Consider the following 20,605-nt stretch of genomic DNA (forward strand, 5'->3'; position numbering starts at 1 on the left):
TATTTTGACCCAGTCACCTCAGGAGTTGAAGAATGAGATCAATAACCAATGCAATTTAGTTTGCAAGGAAGTAAAGGGGGCAAATCTCAGAGGCAAAAAAGTGTTTAACTGTTTTAGAACACTGCAAAGAATTTAGAGAAATAATTAAAACACCTGAAACGCTACCTAATTCGGAGGAATGATTACGTGAATTAATAAATTCTACTGTATAAGAGAAAGTAGAATTGTTTGATACTAAAACTCTTTCCAAGTGATTAAAGCATGTTAAACTTCATCCCATTAAAGAAACAAATACCTTATTTAATACTAATACTCTTTCCAAGTGTTCAAAACATGTTAAACTTTATCCCATTAAACAGGCAAATACCAACACAGTAATGCATTATTAGCAAGAATATTTTCAAGGTGTGGGTAAACCACTATGTCTATTAACTGACAGTGGGCAGCAATTTATTAGCCATAATTTTAAGGATTTCTTGGCTTGGGAAGAGATAAGACACATTAACTATATCCACATATAGTCCACAAACTAAGCATTGTGAACATGTTATGAAGGAATTAGGACAATTGTGTAAAATGTACTGTACTATGAGGCACACAACCTGGGCACAACTAGTGCCGTAATCCTTAATGAATTACCACATAAATCAACAGGATTAGCGCCTATAGTAATCACGAATAAAACCTCTATAGGAGGGCCACTGTAAAAATTGTTTACACGGCAAAACTCATCGGCAATCGACTTGGAAAAGTTGCTAGACAAAGTACAAGAAAATCTGATTACACTGGGACAAAATAAGACAGAACTTTTAATAAGAAGGCTGTTGTACAAAACTATCAAATAAATGATTTAGTATCAGTATGGGATTTTCATCAGAGCTCAAATGTAAAGAAGGAAACGAGCAATTTTTTTCAGTGTTACAGTGGATCTTTTACAGTTCAGAATGTACCACATCGAAAAGCAGTATATGCAATAGACAGCGATACAGGGCAAAATAAAGGAGTATACAATATACACTCCTGGAAATGGAAAAAAGAACACATTGACACCGGTGTGTCAGACCCACCATACTTGCTCCAGACACTGCGAGAGGGCTGTACAAGCAATGATCACACGCACGGCACAGCGGACACACCAGGAACCGCGGCGTTGGCTGTCGAATGGCGCTAGCTGCGCAGCATTTGTGCACCGCCGCCGTCAGTGTCAGCCAGTTTGCCGTGGCATACAGAGCTCCATCGCAGTCTTTAACACTGGTAGCATGCCGCGACAGCGTGGACGTGAACCGTATGTACAGTTGACGGACTTTGAGCGAGGGCGTATAGTGGGCATGCGGGACGCCGGGTGGACGTACCGCCGAATTGCTCAACACGTGGGGCGTGACGTCTCCACAGTACATCAATGTTGTCGCCAGTGGTCGGCGGAACGTGCACGTGCCCGTCGACCTGGGACCGGACCGCAGCGATACACAGATGCACGCCAAGACCGTAGGATCCTACGCAGTGCTGTAGGGGACCGCAGCGCCACTTCCCAGCAAATTAGGGACACTGTTGCTCCTGGGGTATCGGCGAGGACCATTCGCAACCGTCTCCATGAAGCTGGGCTACGGTCCCGCACACCGTTAGGCCGTCTTCCGCTCACGCCCCAACATCGTGCAGCCCGCCTCCAGTGGTGTCGCGACAGGCGTGAATGGAGGGACGAATGGAGACGTGTCGTCTTCAGCGATGAGAGTCGCTTCTGCCTTGGTGCCAATGATGGTCATATGCGTGTTTGGCGCCGTGCAGGTGAGCGCCACAATCAGGACTGCATACGACCGAGGCACACAGGGCCAACACCCAGCATCATGGTGTGGGGAGCGATCTCCTACACTGGCCGTACACCACTGGTGATCGTCGAGGGGACACTGAATAGTGCACGGTACATCCAAACCGTCATCGAACCCATCGTTCTACCACACCTAGACCGGCAAGGGAACTTGCTGTTCCAACAGGACAATGCACGTCCGCATGTATCCCGTGCCACCCAACGTGCTCTAGAAGGTGTAAGTCAACTACCCTGGCCAGCAAGATCTCCGGATCTGTCCCCCATTGAGCATGTTTGGGACTGGATGAAGCGTCGTCTCACGCGGTCTGCACGTCCAGCACGAACGCTGGTCCAACTGAGGCGCCAGGTGGAAATGGCATGGCAAGCCGTTCCACAGGACTACATCCAGCATCTCTACGATCGTCTCCATGGGAGAATAGCAGCCTGCATTGCTGCGAAAGGTGGATATACACTGTACTAGTGCCGTCATTGTGCATGCTCTGTTGCCTGTGATCATGTGATGTATCTGACCCCAGGAATGTGTCAATAAAGTTTCCCCTTCCTGGGACAATGAATTCACGGTGTTCTTATTTCAATTTCCAGGAGTGTAGATATGATTAAAAGATTTAAGGCCCCAGGAGTGTTCGTGCTCTTTGTGAACTCTGTGGGTTGACGTCCACCAGCCATTCGAGTTAAATTGTTTCCATATCTGTATCTTAGTATTCTTGGGGACAATTTCTATCTTCTTTGACTATTCTATTATATTAATATTATACAGTCTAATACCACTTCTTGCAAAAAGAGAACTAACAATATGACCTCAGCACCTATATGCATAACGTCTATGGTTGATTCAATGATAACTGCATCGGTATGTTTACTAAGATAGGCATGAACTTAGTTGATAAACTTAACTATAAATTAACATTTTACCGAAAATTCTGAAGATGTACGATGTACATGTAGTACACAAGAAAACTAAGAACAAGAACAATTTTAGCTCTATTATTATATGATGGTTATAGCAATATGATACTTGTAGAGAAATGCTTTCAATCAGAAGGTCTTTGCATAAGCTGTGAACATAGTAAGCTAAATATTATGGAATTTAGAATAAGGAATTATTGATTTTGTACATTTTTTAAAACATAAAAAAGAATAGAATGGTTGGGTTTGTAATTGAATTTTATTAGGGGAGGTTATCATGGGTAAGGAGATCACATCTATTGAGTATTGACCAGCGAATACGAATAGATTGACCACAGAAATTACACTGACCACTGATAATGACTTAGGTGAATACACTTGCCTATTCCATCGCATTTCATAGGAGTTTGTTAGGATCAATTTTCGAGGTGTCTGCGATGGTGAAGCCGTGCAGTCCGTTCTGTAGTGAATGTCAAACAACTTCTCCCTGTGGCTCCACGGTGAAGTACCTTAGCAGATGGGGGACTCTGAGGGGTAGTGTAGTAAGGGAATCCGTCTATGGTGTACTGTCTTCTTTTCTTTTCTGATCCTAACATACCAGTCTGACAACTTTCTTTTCTTACTTCTCCATTATAAGGATGAAATCTATCTTCCCTCTGACCACATGCAAAGTTCTAATCACACGATTTCTTCCTTTTCAGTCTATATAGTAGAATTTACAGCCTACAACAGTGAGATTGCACTGGCAGTTATTTCACGCATGATGACAACAATAAATTATCAGGTTCTTTATTTTGAGTTAAGTAAGTGACATGTTACTCATGCCACACTTTATAGGGGAGAAGAGTCCAGATATGAGATGGATGGCAAGACAAACAGATTGCATGCTAACGTCCATAGCCCAATAAGAAGCATGATCTTAAAGAGTTAACAAGAGTATGGGAAGGTTTGATTACTCGTAATCTTTTGTATTGTCTAAATCTAGTAATTATAAGAAAGTAAACTATAAACTGTAGGTATCAGTAAATAGAAGCAAGAAACATAAGCATGAGAAGTATGTGTATGTAGAGATGCTGTATGTGTCATAAACAAGAGGAAGACAGAAAAGTTAGAAGAGAGGAGTTAAGATGTTTAGATAGAGAGCACACAGGTAATGTCAGCAGAAAGCAGTTATGGGAGAAGCTTGTTGTTTAGAGTGAGAAAATACAGAAAAAGTGGGCTAGTGAGTGTGCTTACTGATGAAGTTAAGATGGGACATACCCAAGTAGCGGATGAGGTGTAGGAGAGGGAAAGGGTATGTGGATCTGCAGGAGGAATGGCCGATACCTTCGTCATGTGAATCCGTGGGAGGAATGACACGCACTATTTCATGTAGGTAGGTGAGACGTAAGGTTACACGGACCCACAGAAGGAGTGGTCTATATCTTGGTCAGGTGAACCCGTTGAGGGAATGACCTGTACCACATTCTTTTAGGAAAATGAGGGTACACCTACATCTATAAGGGTATACAGGTTTGACACAGTGACTGCCCTTAGAAGCCGTGTTAAGTGCAGTGAACACGGAAGTATGAAGCTTTATGGTGCTCATGATATGATAGTTTTCTCCAAACTAGTTCTATAATCAAATAGACTTACCTGACAGTAGAAATGAAAATGGTTGGAGCAGGAATGTTACACGCTCATCTATACTGAGATTTGACTCTAGACACCAAATAGTAGGCATATATCTGACAAGTAACTCCTCAGGTAGACATAATGTGAGAAAAGGTAAAAGGCAACCAACTATGTATTATACAAGAAGTGAACAGGAATACTATACTGGCTTGAAGCAAATGTAGTGTTAAATGAATATAAAAACTGTTAAGTGATAACGCGATAGACATATACAGGGTCATTCACAAAGATACGCGAATATCTTGATGTGTTATTCTACAAGAAAAACTAAAGAAAAAGTCTTTAAGTATGTCTGCTTGTGTCTGTATATGTGTGGATGGATATGTGTGTGTGTGCGCGCGCGAGTGTATACCCGTCCTTTTTTCCCCCTAAGGTATGTCTTTCCTCTCCCGGGATTGGAATGACTCCTTACCCTCTCCCTTAAAATCCACTTCCTTTCGTCTTTCCCTCTCCTTCCCTCTTTCCTGATGAGGCAACAGTTTGTTGCGAAAGTTTGAATTTTGTGTGTATGTTTGTGTTTGTTTGTGTGTCTGTTGACCTGCCAGCACTTTCATTTGGTAAGTCACATCATCTTTGTTTTTAGATGTAAAGAAAAAGTTGATATCACCATAGATCCGCAAATGTATGGTTACGGAGTTATGCCTAATAAAAGATTTTGCTAGAAATTTAACAACTTCACTAATATGAAGCCATCGAAAACTGTACGAGGGTAAAGCAAAGCATGATTTCCATTAATTTTGTCGTTATTGATCTGGTGAATCTAACAAAACATGTCCCACACACGTATCTGCAGTAATTTTCCAGAACAGCCAGAGAAGCAAACAAAGAAGTACTTTCATAAAATTTTAATTTATTACAAAGTTTTCATGAGAAGTTATAGAGAATATAATTTTGGATAAATTCCTCTGTCATAAATTTTAAAGGCATCCCTATTTCATAAATAATCTACAAAACTGCAACAGTTACTATGTGGTTTCACTTAAATACAGTGTTGTTATGTTCTTCCACTCAACAATACAGAAAACTAACTTGTTTCACGGTTAGGAGACGACTGAAGCAACTCACTAACGGTTGCCAACAATGACATAAATGTTTCTACATTCTTACGGGAAAGTAAACAAATTCACTTGTATAATAAACTTTGCTTCACTGGATGTTCTGGAAAACTACTGCAGGTACATGTCTGAGACATGTTTTATCAGATTCACCAAACCAACAACAACAAAATAAATGGAAATCGTGCTTTACTTTAACCTCGTACAGTTTTGCGATGGATTCATATTAGCGAAGGTGCTAAATTTCAGGCAAAATCTTTTACTAGCTGTAACTCCGTAACTAAACATTTGCAGACCTATGTTTATCTGAACTTTTTTCTTCAGTTTTACTTTTAGCATAACATATTAAAATATTTGCATATCTCTGTGAATCACCCAGTACATATTAAAGTGACGTCTTGTTATAAAGAAAGACTGATATAGAAAGACTGGTCATAACACGACAATTTTTTGCACCATGCAGAATGTGAAGTAACAATATTATGAAAATGGAAGTTGCCACTCTCTTTATAGCAGAGGTGTTGAATTGCAGATAGGCACAACACAAAGACTATCACAAAAAAGGTTTCGGCCATTAAGGCCTTCGTCAACAACACACACACACACACACACACACACACACACACACACACACACACACACACAAAACTGCATTTTCAGGCAACTAAAAGTAAATAATATGAAGGTACACAAAGTAGACTAACACTGTTCTGCACAATTTACCTGAAATGAAGCAATAAAATTGAAAAGACTTGTTATTAAAAATGGAGTTTGATTCCTTTTTAAAGAAGGAAATCATATCCAGTGTTTTAGTAATTAGGTTGTTTATAGTTGTGTGTTAATGAAAAATCAATTATTGTTTTTGAGATTGTGAGAGGTCCAGACACCTTTCCTTTAAGTGGGGGAATACAAAGTGTTATATGCTGTTTAGGCAAATGACGTTTCACATTCCTTGTGTAGTTCAAGGAAAGATGAACGTGAGAGAATAATACTAAGTCGCAGAACATATTCTGTGCATGGGTGTTTGTTTTCATATCTATAGACAGAACAGGGGAGGCGTGGAATACAAGAAACTGGTGAGGTGTGATGACAAATAAGTGGCTTCACCTGCTGTGGGTGGGGCCTTTTACGTTTCGGTGTCACGGGTCGGCAGTGGCTCGAGCGTCTAAGAGCAACCGCACTCTCCGAGAACAAAAGCAAAAGACACGACGGTTTTGCGACAAATGACATATATGATAAACTTAATTCTCAGGTTGTGCCTTTGAGGCATATGTCTTATTAAAGTGTGTTCAAATTAAATTCACGAGTCACACTAAATCCTCATTTTCTCCAATAACAGCTGCGGAACGTGAAGAAGTCGAGCCTTTCCTTCGCTAAACACAGGATTTGAGAGACACCGATTAGCAGGACCTCTACTTCTAGACAATCAACTACGGCGACCGAGTTAAAAGAAAAAGGTAAATGCGTCACATTTTATGTCGGGTGACAGATCTTGTGAAGTGTTCCGACTTAGCTTCGACTACAAGGAGCAAGCCAGCAGCTACATAAAATCCTAAATCAACAAGAAAAGCATTTCAGAACCCATAACCTCGATTTTTGTGGGTACGTGCTCTACTAACTGATCTATATGAGCACAACTCGTGACCCACCTACACAGTTTTTCTTCATCTTCCACCACGTAAAGCTGCAAGAGCACAGCTGTAACAGTACTTGCTCAGCTACACTCCTACTCTTTGGTTAGCGCGAACTAGGTGCCAATTCTGACACGTGCTAACTACCGAGTGTCACATTCTGGAACCTGTGGAACACTGAGTGCTTATTTTGTTGAGTTGCACCGGCTCTGTCCCAGTAAGTAACACAACTGGGCACGTGAGTCGGCCGGTGTCCACAGCTAGAAGTGTCAGTTGGGTCATAGAAATGAGGTCGGTGGAAGTAAAAGCTAGATGCCTTGTGGAAGATGGAGAAAAAGAATTGTAAGATGAAGTTACATAGTGATTAATTGTCATATATATAAAAGTTAATGTGGAAGTGTATTGGGTCTGTAGGCCCTTACTATAACTTTGCACTCGGCACAGGTCGATAGGGCGAACAATCGACTGTGACGTGTTGAGAGAGCGAGTGTCGAGATGCACCAGTGTGGTTGGCGGGAATGGTGTGCGTGTGGAGGTCATTATTGAAATACGGGGTCTTTAACTGAGAAGGGTGTCACCATCACTGTGGTTAGACCCCTAAAAAATAAATTAATACCAGGAAAGTGATGAAGTACCATCATGAAAGTGATCAGTGACGTTACTAGTGCCGATATTTAGTTTCACGTCTACCGCGCCGGCCTAACCTTGGATTGCAGTGTTGGATGCAGTGATGGATTAGCGTGTGACGATAATGGAAAATGAAGAAAGCCTGTGCTGAGAGTAGCCGTAATTAGATATGTATGACGAAGGCAGTGGCTGTCTCCTTTTTGTGTTTTGAGAAGAATATAAGTTCGTAATTAGTAAACTGTGTTGGTGTTCCTTATTACCAGACATTCAGTATTATAGTATTGAACAGAACGAACTGGAAAGTAACAACCTCCGTAGCAGTCAATTCCGATTACCAGCCCCATTAGGTTCACGGTCATGTTAATAATAAATATTGGGCTGCTATTCGATCAGATCAGATCGGGATAAAAACGGAGGTGTTACAGAAGGAACAAGTGTTAGCTTTTCTAGTGTGAGTAAAACAGGAGTTACTGATCACGATTTTTGTGTATTAATGAGCTACAGGAGATTGTGCTAAAAGTTGATACTGGTGTTGATAAGGAATTGAGATCAATTAAATAGTGACTTACTTAGAATGACAAACTGCAAAATTTTGGATGTGAGAAGCATAGCAGCAAACATTTTTTGTTGGGAAGCAATAATCTAAGTTTATATGCAATGTGTTGTCTTTTATAGCACATCTGACAAAGGGTAATTACCAAGTCAACAGACATTAATTACAGACTTGCCACAAATAAAAGGTAGATGGTTTATTTCCGTATCGGATGTGATTTCTTGTAAATTGTCTCCCTCAAAAGTCCAATTGTCAAACTGCTAGATAAACAATAAAATATCTAAAATTCCGAAAGGGAGAGATTACAGGTCACGACTCGTGTCCAGATACCTCAGCCGGTAGAGCGCATGCCTGAGAAAAGAAAGGTTCCGGGTTCGAGTACCACTTCGGCACAGAGTTTTCATCTCTTACGAAGTTTCAAATCGGCACACACACTGTTGCAGAACAAATGATTCATGCTGGTATCCAGTATTTCATTCCCAAATTATCTTTTCTCACACCAGCCCATTCCGCCCAGGATCTGCTCCTCCCCCATTACATCAGAAGAAGGACTTATACCTGTGGGAAAGTTTCTCGACAGTTGCTCAGTGCTGCACCGACAAGCACTCCGATTCGAAAGGACGAGTCGACACCTCGAATTACGAGTGACGAGGCATTAAAGCTTTCTACAGGTGAGTTTAGAGGGTCACAGCCGCAGGCCGGAAACTCACCGAGCGTTTCGACGACGGCGACCATCTTCTCGATCTCGTCCGGGCAGATGTCGGGACAGTGCGTGAAGCCGAAGTAGATGAGCAGCCACTGGCCCAGGAAGTCGCGGCTGGAGCGCGGCCGGCCCTCGCAGTCCACGAGCTCGAACGCGCCGCCGATGGCCGCTTTGCCCAGCTGCCGCTTCCTCTCGCGGTCGCGCGCTGCGTACAGTAAAGCACCGATCGCAATTTGTTGACTGTCCGTACCATGTAGCTGAGGTGTCGCAATACCGACTGACACCTGCGGTAGCTTTACTGCCATCTGAGGCAGTGTATTTGTGTTGTTTGTTGCATTGAAAGGAAATTCACTCGAGAAACTCTAAAATTATGACTACAAATTGTTGGCCAGTACTTATCTTCAAGAATCAAAACATTCAGTACTGCCAATAAAAACATAATGGTAAACCTCCGATTATTTAAAGAATTGAACTCTTGCATATAAAACAGCTTGAAAGATCTAATTACTTTAAAAATGAGTTAATCTGTTAAACATTTGACTTTAAGCGTGCAAGTGAGAAAAGGTTTGAAATTATGCTTACAGTCTGTTGGAAGTCACTAAGTGTGCTCATTATGAAACACTGGATTAATATAGTCCGAGTAGTGTCCATTCCATTTTGAGAAAAAGGTAGTTTTTCACGCATCTCAATGTTTACAACTGTGTGTCGAGCGATGATATGATTTTGCAGGTATATTCAATTGTACATGGATACTGTCTGAAAATTCTGTTTAAAATAGAATTTGTAGTAATGTAGTAACAAAATTAAAATGCCGTACTTATGCTAAGTTTTATGCATAAACAATGAAAATGTAGTAAATAATAAACTTTTTTCCTTTCATCATTTTGTGGGGAATGTCAGTCAGGTAAAGGTTTTGAAATTCTGTGTCAAGTTTGTCGAAAGTCACGAAGTGCTCTCACTCTGAAATACTGCCAAATATATTTTGCGTATTTGCTGTTATGCTGTCTCCAAATGAAAACACATTTTCTAATGGAATACTTGCCTTAACGATTTACACTTTTGACATAAGATTAACTCCTTAATAAGGAGGTTATAACAACATTTTGAATTTGGTCAATAATCACACAACATATTGAAATCATATTCCTTCTGCCCCTGTAAGTCGTTAGATAGGCAAACTGCAGCTGTCACAGTTTCAGGGAGCATTTTAGCAATACAGATAAAAATCTGAGCTCCCATATGTTCATCTCTATATTGCTAAAATGCTTCCCAAATTGTTATTTCTGGGTCAACTGAACCAAACAATACGGATGCCAGCTTCATCTCGTGACGTAATGACATTGTGATGCACGATGTCACATGCACGCAAACAGGAAACAGAACAGAATACTGACAATTTTCAATTTTTTTTCCTTTTTTTGCACTCCCTGTAATAAAAGTGGAACACCTAGCAGGGCAGGAGGAAATGAAAAGAAACTTCATGGGCTGAGAGAGTATTTGAGGTTACTTCGGTGATTACAACAGCTAGCAAAGGAGCAGCTTACTGGCACTCAACAGCGAGCTAATCAGCAAATGTACAAAGAGCTTGGCAGTATACGCCCACTTGTCATTACAATGTTGCACCCCTCTGCCACTGATTCGGTCGGGGAGGTGTTTTTGTATTGATAAATAACAGCAACATTAAAACATTGTCTACAACAACAAAGTACAAACTATATATAAAAAGACATGTACCATTCCATATTACGAGGGTTTCCCCACAAAGTAATGCACCACAGTTTTTTTTCTTTGCCAACACTTTATTGAACATAATGAGAATTACATACACGAAAGAATGGTGTTTTATCTACACACCCTATTTTTCCACATAATCTCCATCCTGTTCTACAGCCTTCCTCCAGTGTGAATTAGGGTGTGTATACCCTGTCGGTACCAATCCCTGACCTGGTGATGGAGCCTGTGCTTCACATTGTGCATCAGCTCCTCCTCGTCCTCGTCCTCAAAATGTCTTCCACAAATGGCATCCTTTAATGGCACAAACAAGTGGAAGTCTGAGGAGGCTAAGTCAGGGCTGTCAGGTGTGACAGCTGTGGACGGTCTACCAGACTGCTGCAAATCGTGGATGTGTCTCTAAAAATGCCCTTCCCCATTCCCATTGAGGCATATCATCTTAAAGAAACCTACTTTTCTTTTACAGGTGTCTAGACGTGATTTCACTATGCAGCTCAAGTCAAGTCAAAGACAGATACTTGAAGACCCATGTCACTGACAGTGATAAAGCTTTCTACAAAAGATCTTTCTTCAGTATTGGTAAACACTGTGGGCATTACAACTTAACAACTGTGCTTGTTTTCCAACTTGTAGCATTCCAAGGCAAACAATTGTTAACATTTCCCTGCAGCTTTGCTCTGGCCAATTCGTCCTCTACTAATTTCTTCTAGTATTTTCAACAGTGATTCATTCGAATAACAGGTTTTTGTGGCATATTTCCAATTACGTACTTTGGAAGGTTTCTGCCATCCCATGGTTTGTAGAAGAAAAATATAGTGAGCCCACTGGTACTGTTTAGCTAAATGGAGGCTTAGATAGAACTATAACTATGCTTACCCGATCAGGCAGATGTGTGAACGCAGCTGACATTACTGTATGTGCAATAGCTTGCTTACTCACTATCACTCGTCACAATAAAACTATTGAAGTACGAGCGAGCTGCGGGAAGCAGTAGTTTATAATAAACTGGACCATTTGACCAATGTATCAGCAGTAAGTTATGCACTAATGGGGGGGGGGGGGGGGGGGGGGGGAGATGGCATTATAGACTTACACTGTACGCTGTTTCGAAGCCAGCCGACCGGGCCTACCATTATTTTAAGCAGCCCCAAACATTAGCAGACTAATGTTTACAGTTGCTTCTTGCTCATTATTTTTACAAATTATAGCACTTGCATGAATAACATAGTGCAGGAAAACAATTTTGAATATTTTTCTGTTCTTGAATGTGTATTTGCTCAGCTAATATGGCACATTTGGCCTCGTTAATGTAACCTAATTTTGTTGATGCACTTTGAATAAGCAAGAACCATGAGATATGAAAAAGATGCCTTCATAATGCATTTTATTCCACTTTCACCATATTTGTATTGATAGCAAATGAAGCTGGAAATCCAAAACTAATGCTTGTTTGCTTACTGGTACTGCTTCTTGTTAGTCACATTTTCAATTTTCAACTCATATGCACATTTTTGATGTTCGCATTTCCAAATAGCTTACCTATGTGTTCTTTGTTGAACATTTTGCAACAAGGAAAGAAGCCAGGCATGCTATTATATATTGTGCATGCCGACAAAGTGAATGATTCCAGAATGAGATTTTCACTCTGCAGCGGAGTGTGCGCTGATATGAAAGGTCCCGAGTTCGAGTCTTGGCCCGGCACACAGTTTTAATCTGCCAGGAAGTTTCAAAGTGAATGGTTATTGGAATGCCAAATAAATAGAAGCTCAGAGAGGTATGCTTCCATGCAGAATAGAGTTCTTATTTTATTAGATTGTCAGTGCATTAGTTTCACTGTAGTTTGCATGTCTCACATTGAAATCTTACCTATAGATGTGTAATTCAGTGCGTGGCCAATAATAGCAATTTACAGGAAAAAAAGGATATAATTTTTTAAACATCTTCCAGCATTGTGGAATGCTATAAATGTGATAAGGGTCTGGTCTCAAACACATAAGATCCCATAAAAAGAGATATTACCCTGTAACATGTATGTAAGTAACTTTTTTAGCAATGGTTGCCTAACCCCTGTAAGATGTAGGCCTCTCTTTCCAATAGTAGCCTATTTGCTTCTGTTCCCAGAGTATTTCTCCAGTATCTCTGTCAGTTTTTCAGGAATAACCAAATACAGCACAATTGGAATGTTCATCAACTTTGATCATCTGCTAGATTTTACTTTTGAATTTCATTTTGAGGTTTTCAAAGCATATAAGCCTATACCATGTTTTGTGATATACCAATAGTTAGTTAGTTAGTTTCATGTTCCATGTATCATTTGCATGATAAATTGTAATGCTGTGGAATGAGTCATCATATGTTGACGTCAAGTTTTTTTTGTAAATATGCCTGCCTGCTGATTATTTATTAGTTTTTTTTTCTTTTTTGATTATGGACAGACAGATGTTAGTAAATCCTACCCATCAACATTTACACATTACAGTAATAGATAATCTTTTGTGGGATAGGAGTAGTTATCAAACAGAAACATGTTTCGTTTAGTTTAAAATTTTACTTTGCTGTCTATCAGACATTTTATATCAATGGGTGATTAAAACTTTTGGTTGCAGCATTGTGAACCCCTCTTTGTGCTACAGACAGCCTTAAATGGCATGATGAATGTAATTTTTTTCTTCTGGTATTGTACTTATGTGCCTCATTGTTCCTGTTGAAGTGCAGTAGATCTTTTACAACACACTTCATGAGCAAATAACTATACTGTGAAGCGGGTAGAACGCTACTCACATGCTGAGCAACGTGCAGACATGACAAAAAGAGTGTTCACCTTAGTTTTCAGCCAAAGTCTCCAACGGAAAGGAAGTAAAGTGCGCACACGCGTACAAACGACTGCTGTCTCCTGCTGTTCTAACCAGAACCTGAGCTTTCTTGAAGTGGGAGGAAATGTGATCAATGAATAATTATCGGTGGGAGTATTTAGGGCAGGAGATGCTGCCCCAACACTCAGTGTGGTTATGTAGCCAAGTGTTGGGCAAGGACGGGACCATTGATAGGGTGTGGTTTGGATGTATTAGCGTTTGTGATTTGGAAGGCAATGAAAAACACAGGAAAGAAGAGAAAGAATGGACACTGAGTAAAGTAAAGCAAATTCAAAGTCAAATGACAAAAATAAAACCACTACGATAAAAGTAAACAGTGCAACCATAATTCATGATACAAAGGAAAATATGGTTTGAAAGGCTCCGCTTATGAATGAAATGTGATTTCTTTAAACTTTAGGCTATGACTGGATTAATTACTACTTCAGTAAACAATGTAAAGTGGCAGTTTTCATGAAACAACTATGTCTCCACACAATTAAAGCACCAAAGACAGTTGAAACTGGGCAGGGGCTCATTAGAGTAAGGTAACGGAAGTGTCACAGCAGTGAACAATGGAGGTATAAATGTGGTGAAGCTAATGTTTTGGGCTACATGAGATGTCAGCTTTTAAGTTTGTGAAGTAATGACAACAAACTTTTTTTTTTTACCTCCACAGACAAATGTGACATACTGAAATGACACATTTAATTTCACTTTGGACAAATAAGAGAAAGGGTAAATGGTATACATTCTTTATATTTCATTTTAGTTACTCTTTGGCTTGAGAGAAACTCTTTGCAGGTGCTATTATGTAATGCTCTTTAAAGTTATTAAAAGTAGTGCATTTCCTTCACGTAGTTCTCACAAATAAATCAGTACATTACAGACATCTAAGGAACTCTTACATTGTCTGTTGAAACATAAAAGTTTTACAAAATTTAAACAAAAATTCCTCTTAGCTTCATTGCAAGTACTGATGTTGTTGTAAAGTGGCATCATAAGTAATAGGGTACTGTAAATGGGCTTCTCTTGCGACACGTGTAGGTAATTATTTTCTACAAAAAATACTGCTCTAATCAAGTAATTATTATTTTGAAGAGAAAAAAAGGCTGCTTTATCAATTATGTTACAAAGATTCTTTTGATCCCCTTATTACATTAATTAAAGCATGTTTAGCTCCCGTTGCTAAGTGAGATAGAAAGAGTGCCATCTCTTTAATACAACCCAGAAAGCAGCATTTTCTTCCCCTAAAACCAGTGATTTTCATTTCAATTTACTGGGTTACATTTAGTTGGCATTAGCACCAACAGCATTAAGGAGAATAGTGTTAGTTTACTGTTAATAATATAAAGCACAGATTAAGTTTTTATGATTTGCTAGCCTTTTATTAATGTATATCTTGACTTGTTCCACATCACTGGAGGTTCTTTCACTTGATGAGACGTATGGAAAATTCATTTGTACAGGTATTTAAGTGTGAATGCATAATGCTGAATGCGGATGAGAGGTATGACAACACCTACTATACAAACATGCGTAGACACATCTTTACTACATTTTGCTTGATTAACGTAATGCGAGGGCATGCACATTGCAAGAGTCATTTAAGAAAAGCATACAGGTGGGCCAGTGATCTTCCATTACTAATGTTCAATTATTGCCACCACATGAATTCTTACTCGGAAAATTTATGTATATAATGTTCAAAAGAGTCAAACTACAATGACAGGGTAGAAAAATGTAGGAAAATCTTTTGCTATTGGTATACATTCTTTGTATAACACATGACCAAAGGCCTACGATCAATATTTTTTACTATTTTGAAAAAACTCTTATCTATTCAAATTAACAGTAGGCCTCCAAAACACAGTCACTCAAAAAATGTAAAACAATGCGAGGACAAAAGTCTCAAATAATAGGTCTCCAGTCTATCGGCAGAAGTCTAAAGTAAAAAACTTCACTTGATTCCCAATAATATGGAATGGGCTTCATAATCCATGGCTGAACTACTTCAATATTTAATTACCAAACACCATACAACAATACTTATCGTGTCCAAGAAACGACTCAACGATACATATTATTAGGTAGGCTGTCTGTTCTGTAGACACACAGTGAGGAAACTGACGAGGATATGAATTATGGAAATCTTAACAATATGCATCAAGACAATCACAAGCATTGTTATTTACACATGCAGCACTCAACTCATATTTTATACACATTAACAGATTACAGTGTGATACTGAATATGGTAGGAAATTAGATGCAGCAATAAAAAGTGTTCCACATTTATGTAGCATGGAAATGCAGCAATGGGAGAAAATACAATTACAAAACTGACATAGGTAGTGAGCACTTTGTATAAATATACCTTGTTGTTTCTCGTTCTTTAAATGGAGCATAAAAGCTGCCAGGGAACCACCTACAAGAGCTGTAATACCCACTGTTTTCCAGGTTACTGGACCACCCTTTCCCTTCTTCCCATCTTCTTTTCCACCTGGAATCTTTGTCGATGTACTAGTTGAATCGTCCGTAGCGTACCTTCTGACACCGGTACATGTTCTTGTCATCTAGAACAATAAACAGGACACCATTTTTATTGAACTTACTGTCCCTGCTGGACTTAAATACGAAGACGTAAATCACTTGATTCTGTAAAAAGTACGTTGCATTTTTTCAGTGAATACTAACCAGACTATCTCTATTTCTAAGTAAATAATGTAGTCTCGGCAGAACTTTCGACATTGTTTACACACAATCTGCGCACGCCCCAACTGGTAACGAGAGAGAGGTTACGTACGGGTCATCACTCATATACTACAGAGATACGGCGTTTCTTGTGAACGTATAGCACTCTGACGGGAGTAGACACTCTCCATGCTATGTATTAAATGTTTTCAGCTATATAACTAATGAATTTATTCGTCACCAAATTTTTCCTTTTTACAATCGATACAATTTCACGCAATCACCCACGAATCATTGCACCGGCATTGTATTTACAATCTTTGAAGAGAACTTTCTTGTTATCAACCAAAAAATGAGCGTACATATAAAACGGACGTCTTTGGAAATGGCGGTTAATTTCAATTTTAACATTGCGTGGACTCCAAATTTTTTGTGCTCCCACAGTCAGGAAGGGAAAAGACACCTCGTAAGAGTGGTGATTTTTTAGTAAAATTAACGTCATGTTTCTGAATTATGTTCTGTATTGAATTCAACCTTTATCGCGCAAGTAATTCCGAAGCAGCGATGAAGTAAAGGTCCGCAGCGTTCTGTACTCATGATGGAAGACAATGATGCTCAATATGAACTGTCGGAATTTTGTGGGTTATCGGAAACATGGAGTCCCGAGAACTTAGGCAAGTTATACGAAAAATATATCATATATTCATGGCAAAATCTCTCACTTAACCATTTGATATCGTAATGTTTGCGTGGCATTGCAGCTTCAATGCTAAAGGCTTTTTGGCGGAACCTCGAGATGAAAAATACAGAAGATTTTGAAAAGAGAAGAGAAGATAAAATACCCTTTATGATTCTCAGCCGAGAAGTGATTGACATGGTATTTTGTATTGGCAGGCGACTTAATCAGACAACAGAAGCCCAATTTATAACCATAGAGATCTTGGATAGGTTTGTATTGAGTTCTTTGACCTACTGTATTCATACAGTACTGATTAGAAATTCTACAATTTGTGATTTTAAATTTGGAGTGTTGCCTTTTAATGAAAACAGAAAGTATGAAGGAAACCACAAATGATTCTACACATTTATTTATGTATTGGCCCTCAACATATTGTCTGTACATGAATTCAGTTAGATAAGTCATTTTTTTGCAGTGAGAATGATGTGAGGGGAACATGTTTCAAATAGGAATATTGATAATAGGCCTTATAAACTACCTATTTTTTGCATAAGGTTTACAATTTCCTAATTCAACCAAAACTTGTGTCCAGTATACAGATAGTAACAGCATGACTGATACTGTATGCACAAACTAAGTAGACACTCGGTGCGGTGGCTGGTGGGAGCAATGGTAAAGGCATTCCCATTTATGCTGACTCCCATCAGACACTGTGGCGAGTGTCAACTTAGTTTTACATTCTCACTAGATACAGATTAGCATTACAGTGTATGTAGGGGAATGATGTAATGAAACACCATACACATTCTGTATTATTAATTGGATAGAAATTAACTAACACAACACTCAAGGATAATACAGCTGCACAGTTTTTCTTCTCTCTCTCTCTCTCTCTCTCTCTCTCTCTCTCTCTCTCTCTCTCTTTTCCCATTCCATACAATTATTTCTTTAAAAGTTGCATTTTAAGAGTTCTTTCAGATCTTGTAATTCTTTGTCTTCTTTATGTGGTAATTTTCTTATAAAGTTTGGTCCAGGCTAGTAGAAGTCAGTTTTATCTAAATTTTGTTCGCGTATCCTCACTCTATAGTTCCAGCTTTTACCTTGGATCATATTATGTTATTTGGGCACAATGCCATTTTTACACGGTAGTGGTTTGCAGTGTCTGTAATTTTATTTATGAACAATGTTTTCTCTCTGTAAGTAAGAACAATAATAATAAAGGAAGAATTTCAGCTTCTTAAAAATGGCATGCATGATCTCTTGAAGTTTGTATTTCGTGTGGTCTCTGTAGTGCCTTTTTATGGACTAAAGCAGTTTCTAATGATAGACACCTCCCCCCGTGAACCATGGACCTTGCCGTTGGTGGGGAGGCTTGCGTGCCTCAGCGATACAGATAGCCGTACCGTAGGTGCAACCACAACGGAGGGGTATCTGTTGAGAGGCCAGACAAACGTGTGGTTCCTGAAGAGGGGCAGCAGCCTTTTTAGTAGTTGCAGGGGCAACAGTCTGGATGATTGACTGATCTGGCCTTGTAACACTAACCAAAACGGCCTTGCTGTCCTGGTACAGCGAACAGCTGAAAGCAAGGGGAAACTACAGCCGTAATTTTTCCCGAGGGCATGCAGCTTTACTGTATGGTTAAATGATGATGGCGTCCTCTTGGGTAAAATATACCGGAGGTAAAATAGTCCCCCATTCGGATCTCCAGGCGGGGACTACTCGAGAGGACGTCGTTATCAGGAGAAAGGAAACTGGCGTTCTACGGATCAGAGCGTGAAATGTTAGATCCCTCAATCGGGCAGGTAGGTTAGAAAATTTAAAAAGAGAAATGGATAGGTTAAAGTTAGATGCAGTGGGAATTAGTGAAGTTCAGTGGCAGCCAAATACAGGATCATAAATACAAAATCAAAATGGGGGAATGCAGGAGTAGCTTTAATAATGAATAGGACAATAGGAGTGCGGGTAAGCTACTACAAACAGCATAGTGAACGCATTATTGTGGCCAAGATAGACATGAAGCCCAGTACTACAGTAGTACAAGTTTATATGCCAACTAGCTCTGCAGATGGCGAAGAAATTGAAGAAATATATGATGAAATCAAAGAAATTATTCAGATAGTGAAGGGAGACGAAAATTTAATGGTGATGGGTGACTGGAATTCGGTAGTAGGAAAAGGGAGAGAAGGAAACATAGTAGGTGAATATAGATTGGGGCTAAGAAATGAAAGAGGGAGCCGCTTGGTAGAATTTTGCACAGAGCACAACTTAATCATAGCTAACACTTGGTTCAAGAATCATGAAAGAAGGTTGTATACGTGGAAGAACCCTGGAGATACTGACAGGTTTCAGATAGATTATATAATGGTAAGACAGAGATTTAGGAACCAGGTTTTAAACTGTAAGACATTTCCAGGGGCAGATGTGGACTCTGACCACAATCTATTGGTTATGAACTGTAGATTAAAACTGAAGAAACTGCAAAGAGGTGGAAATTTAAGGAGATGAGACTTGGATAAACTGACTGAACCAGAGGTTATACAGAGTTTCAGGGAGAGCATAACGGAACAATTGAAAGGAATAGGGGAAAGAAATACAGTACAAGGAGAATAGGTAGCTTTGAGGGATGAAGTAGTGAAGGCAGCAGAGTATCAAGTAGGTAAAAAGACAAGGGGTAGTAGAACTCCTTGGGTAACAGAAGAAATATTGAATTTAATTGATGAAAGGAGAAAATATAAAAATGCATTAAATGAAGCAGGCAAAAAGGAATACAAACTTCTCAAAAATGATATTGACAGGAAGTGCAAAATGGCTAAGCAGAGACGGATAGAGGACACATGTACGGATGTAGAGGCTTATCTCACTAGAGGTAAGATAGATACTGCCTACAGGAAAATTAAAGAGACCTTTGGAGAAAAGAGAACCACATGTATGAATATCAAGAGCTCAGATGGAAACCCAGTTCTAAGCAAAGAAGAGAAAGCAGAAAGGTGGAAGGAGTATATAGAGGGTCTATACAAGGGCGATGTACTTGAGGACAATATTATGGAAATGGAAGAGGATGTAGATGAAGATGAAATGGGAGATATAATACCGCATGAAGAGTTTGACAGAGCACTAAAAGATCTGAGTCGAAACAAGGCCCCGGGAGTAGACAACATTCCATTAGAACTACTGACGGCCTTGGGAGAGCCAGTCCCGATGAAACTCTACCATCTGGTGAGCAAGATGTATGACACAGGCGAATTACCCTCAGACTTCAAGAAGAATATAATAATTCCAATCCCAAAGAAAGCAGGTGTTGACAGATGTGAAAATTACCGAACAATCAGTTTAATAAGCCACAGCTGCAAAATACTAACGCGAATTCTTTACAGACGAATGGAAAAACTAGTAGAAGCCGACCTAGGGGAAGATCAGTTTGGATTCCATAGAAATATTGGAACACGCGAGGCAATACTGACCCTACGACTTATCTTAGAAGCTAGTTTAAGGAAAGGCAAACCTACGTTTCTAGCATTTGTAGACTTAGACAAAGCGTTTGACAATGTTGACTAGAATACTCTCTTTCTAATTCTGAAGGTGGCAGGGGTAAAATACAGGGAGCGAAAGGCTATTTACAATTTGTACAGAAACCAGATGGCAGTTATAAGAGTCGAGGGACATGAAAGGTAAGCAGTG

General features: G+C 39.6%; 1 protein-coding gene across 1 annotated transcript in view; it reads right to left on the reverse strand.

Annotated features, from left to right (window-relative positions):
- The window catches only part of LOC124553898 (protein SCO1 homolog, mitochondrial), a 66,356-nt gene extending 49,826 nt beyond the window's left edge, over positions 1-16,530 (reverse strand). Inside the window, exons 1-3 of the mRNA XM_047127912.1 lie at positions 16,252-16,530; positions 15,932-16,130; positions 8,979-9,176 (exon numbers count right to left, since the gene is read on the reverse strand). Coding sequence (XP_046983868.1) covers positions 8,979-9,176; positions 15,932-16,130; positions 16,252-16,305 — 451 coding nt within the window. The 5' untranslated portion in view covers positions 16,306-16,530. The remainder of the gene's footprint in view (positions 1-8,978; positions 9,177-15,931; positions 16,131-16,251) is intronic.
- Positions 16,531-20,605: the final 4,075 nt, after the last annotated feature.

Source organism: Schistocerca americana, chromosome 11, assembly GCF_021461395.2.
Source record: "Schistocerca americana isolate TAMUIC-IGC-003095 chromosome 11, iqSchAmer2.1, whole genome shotgun sequence".
NCBI lineage: Eukaryota > Metazoa > Arthropoda > Insecta > Orthoptera > Acrididae > Schistocerca > Schistocerca americana.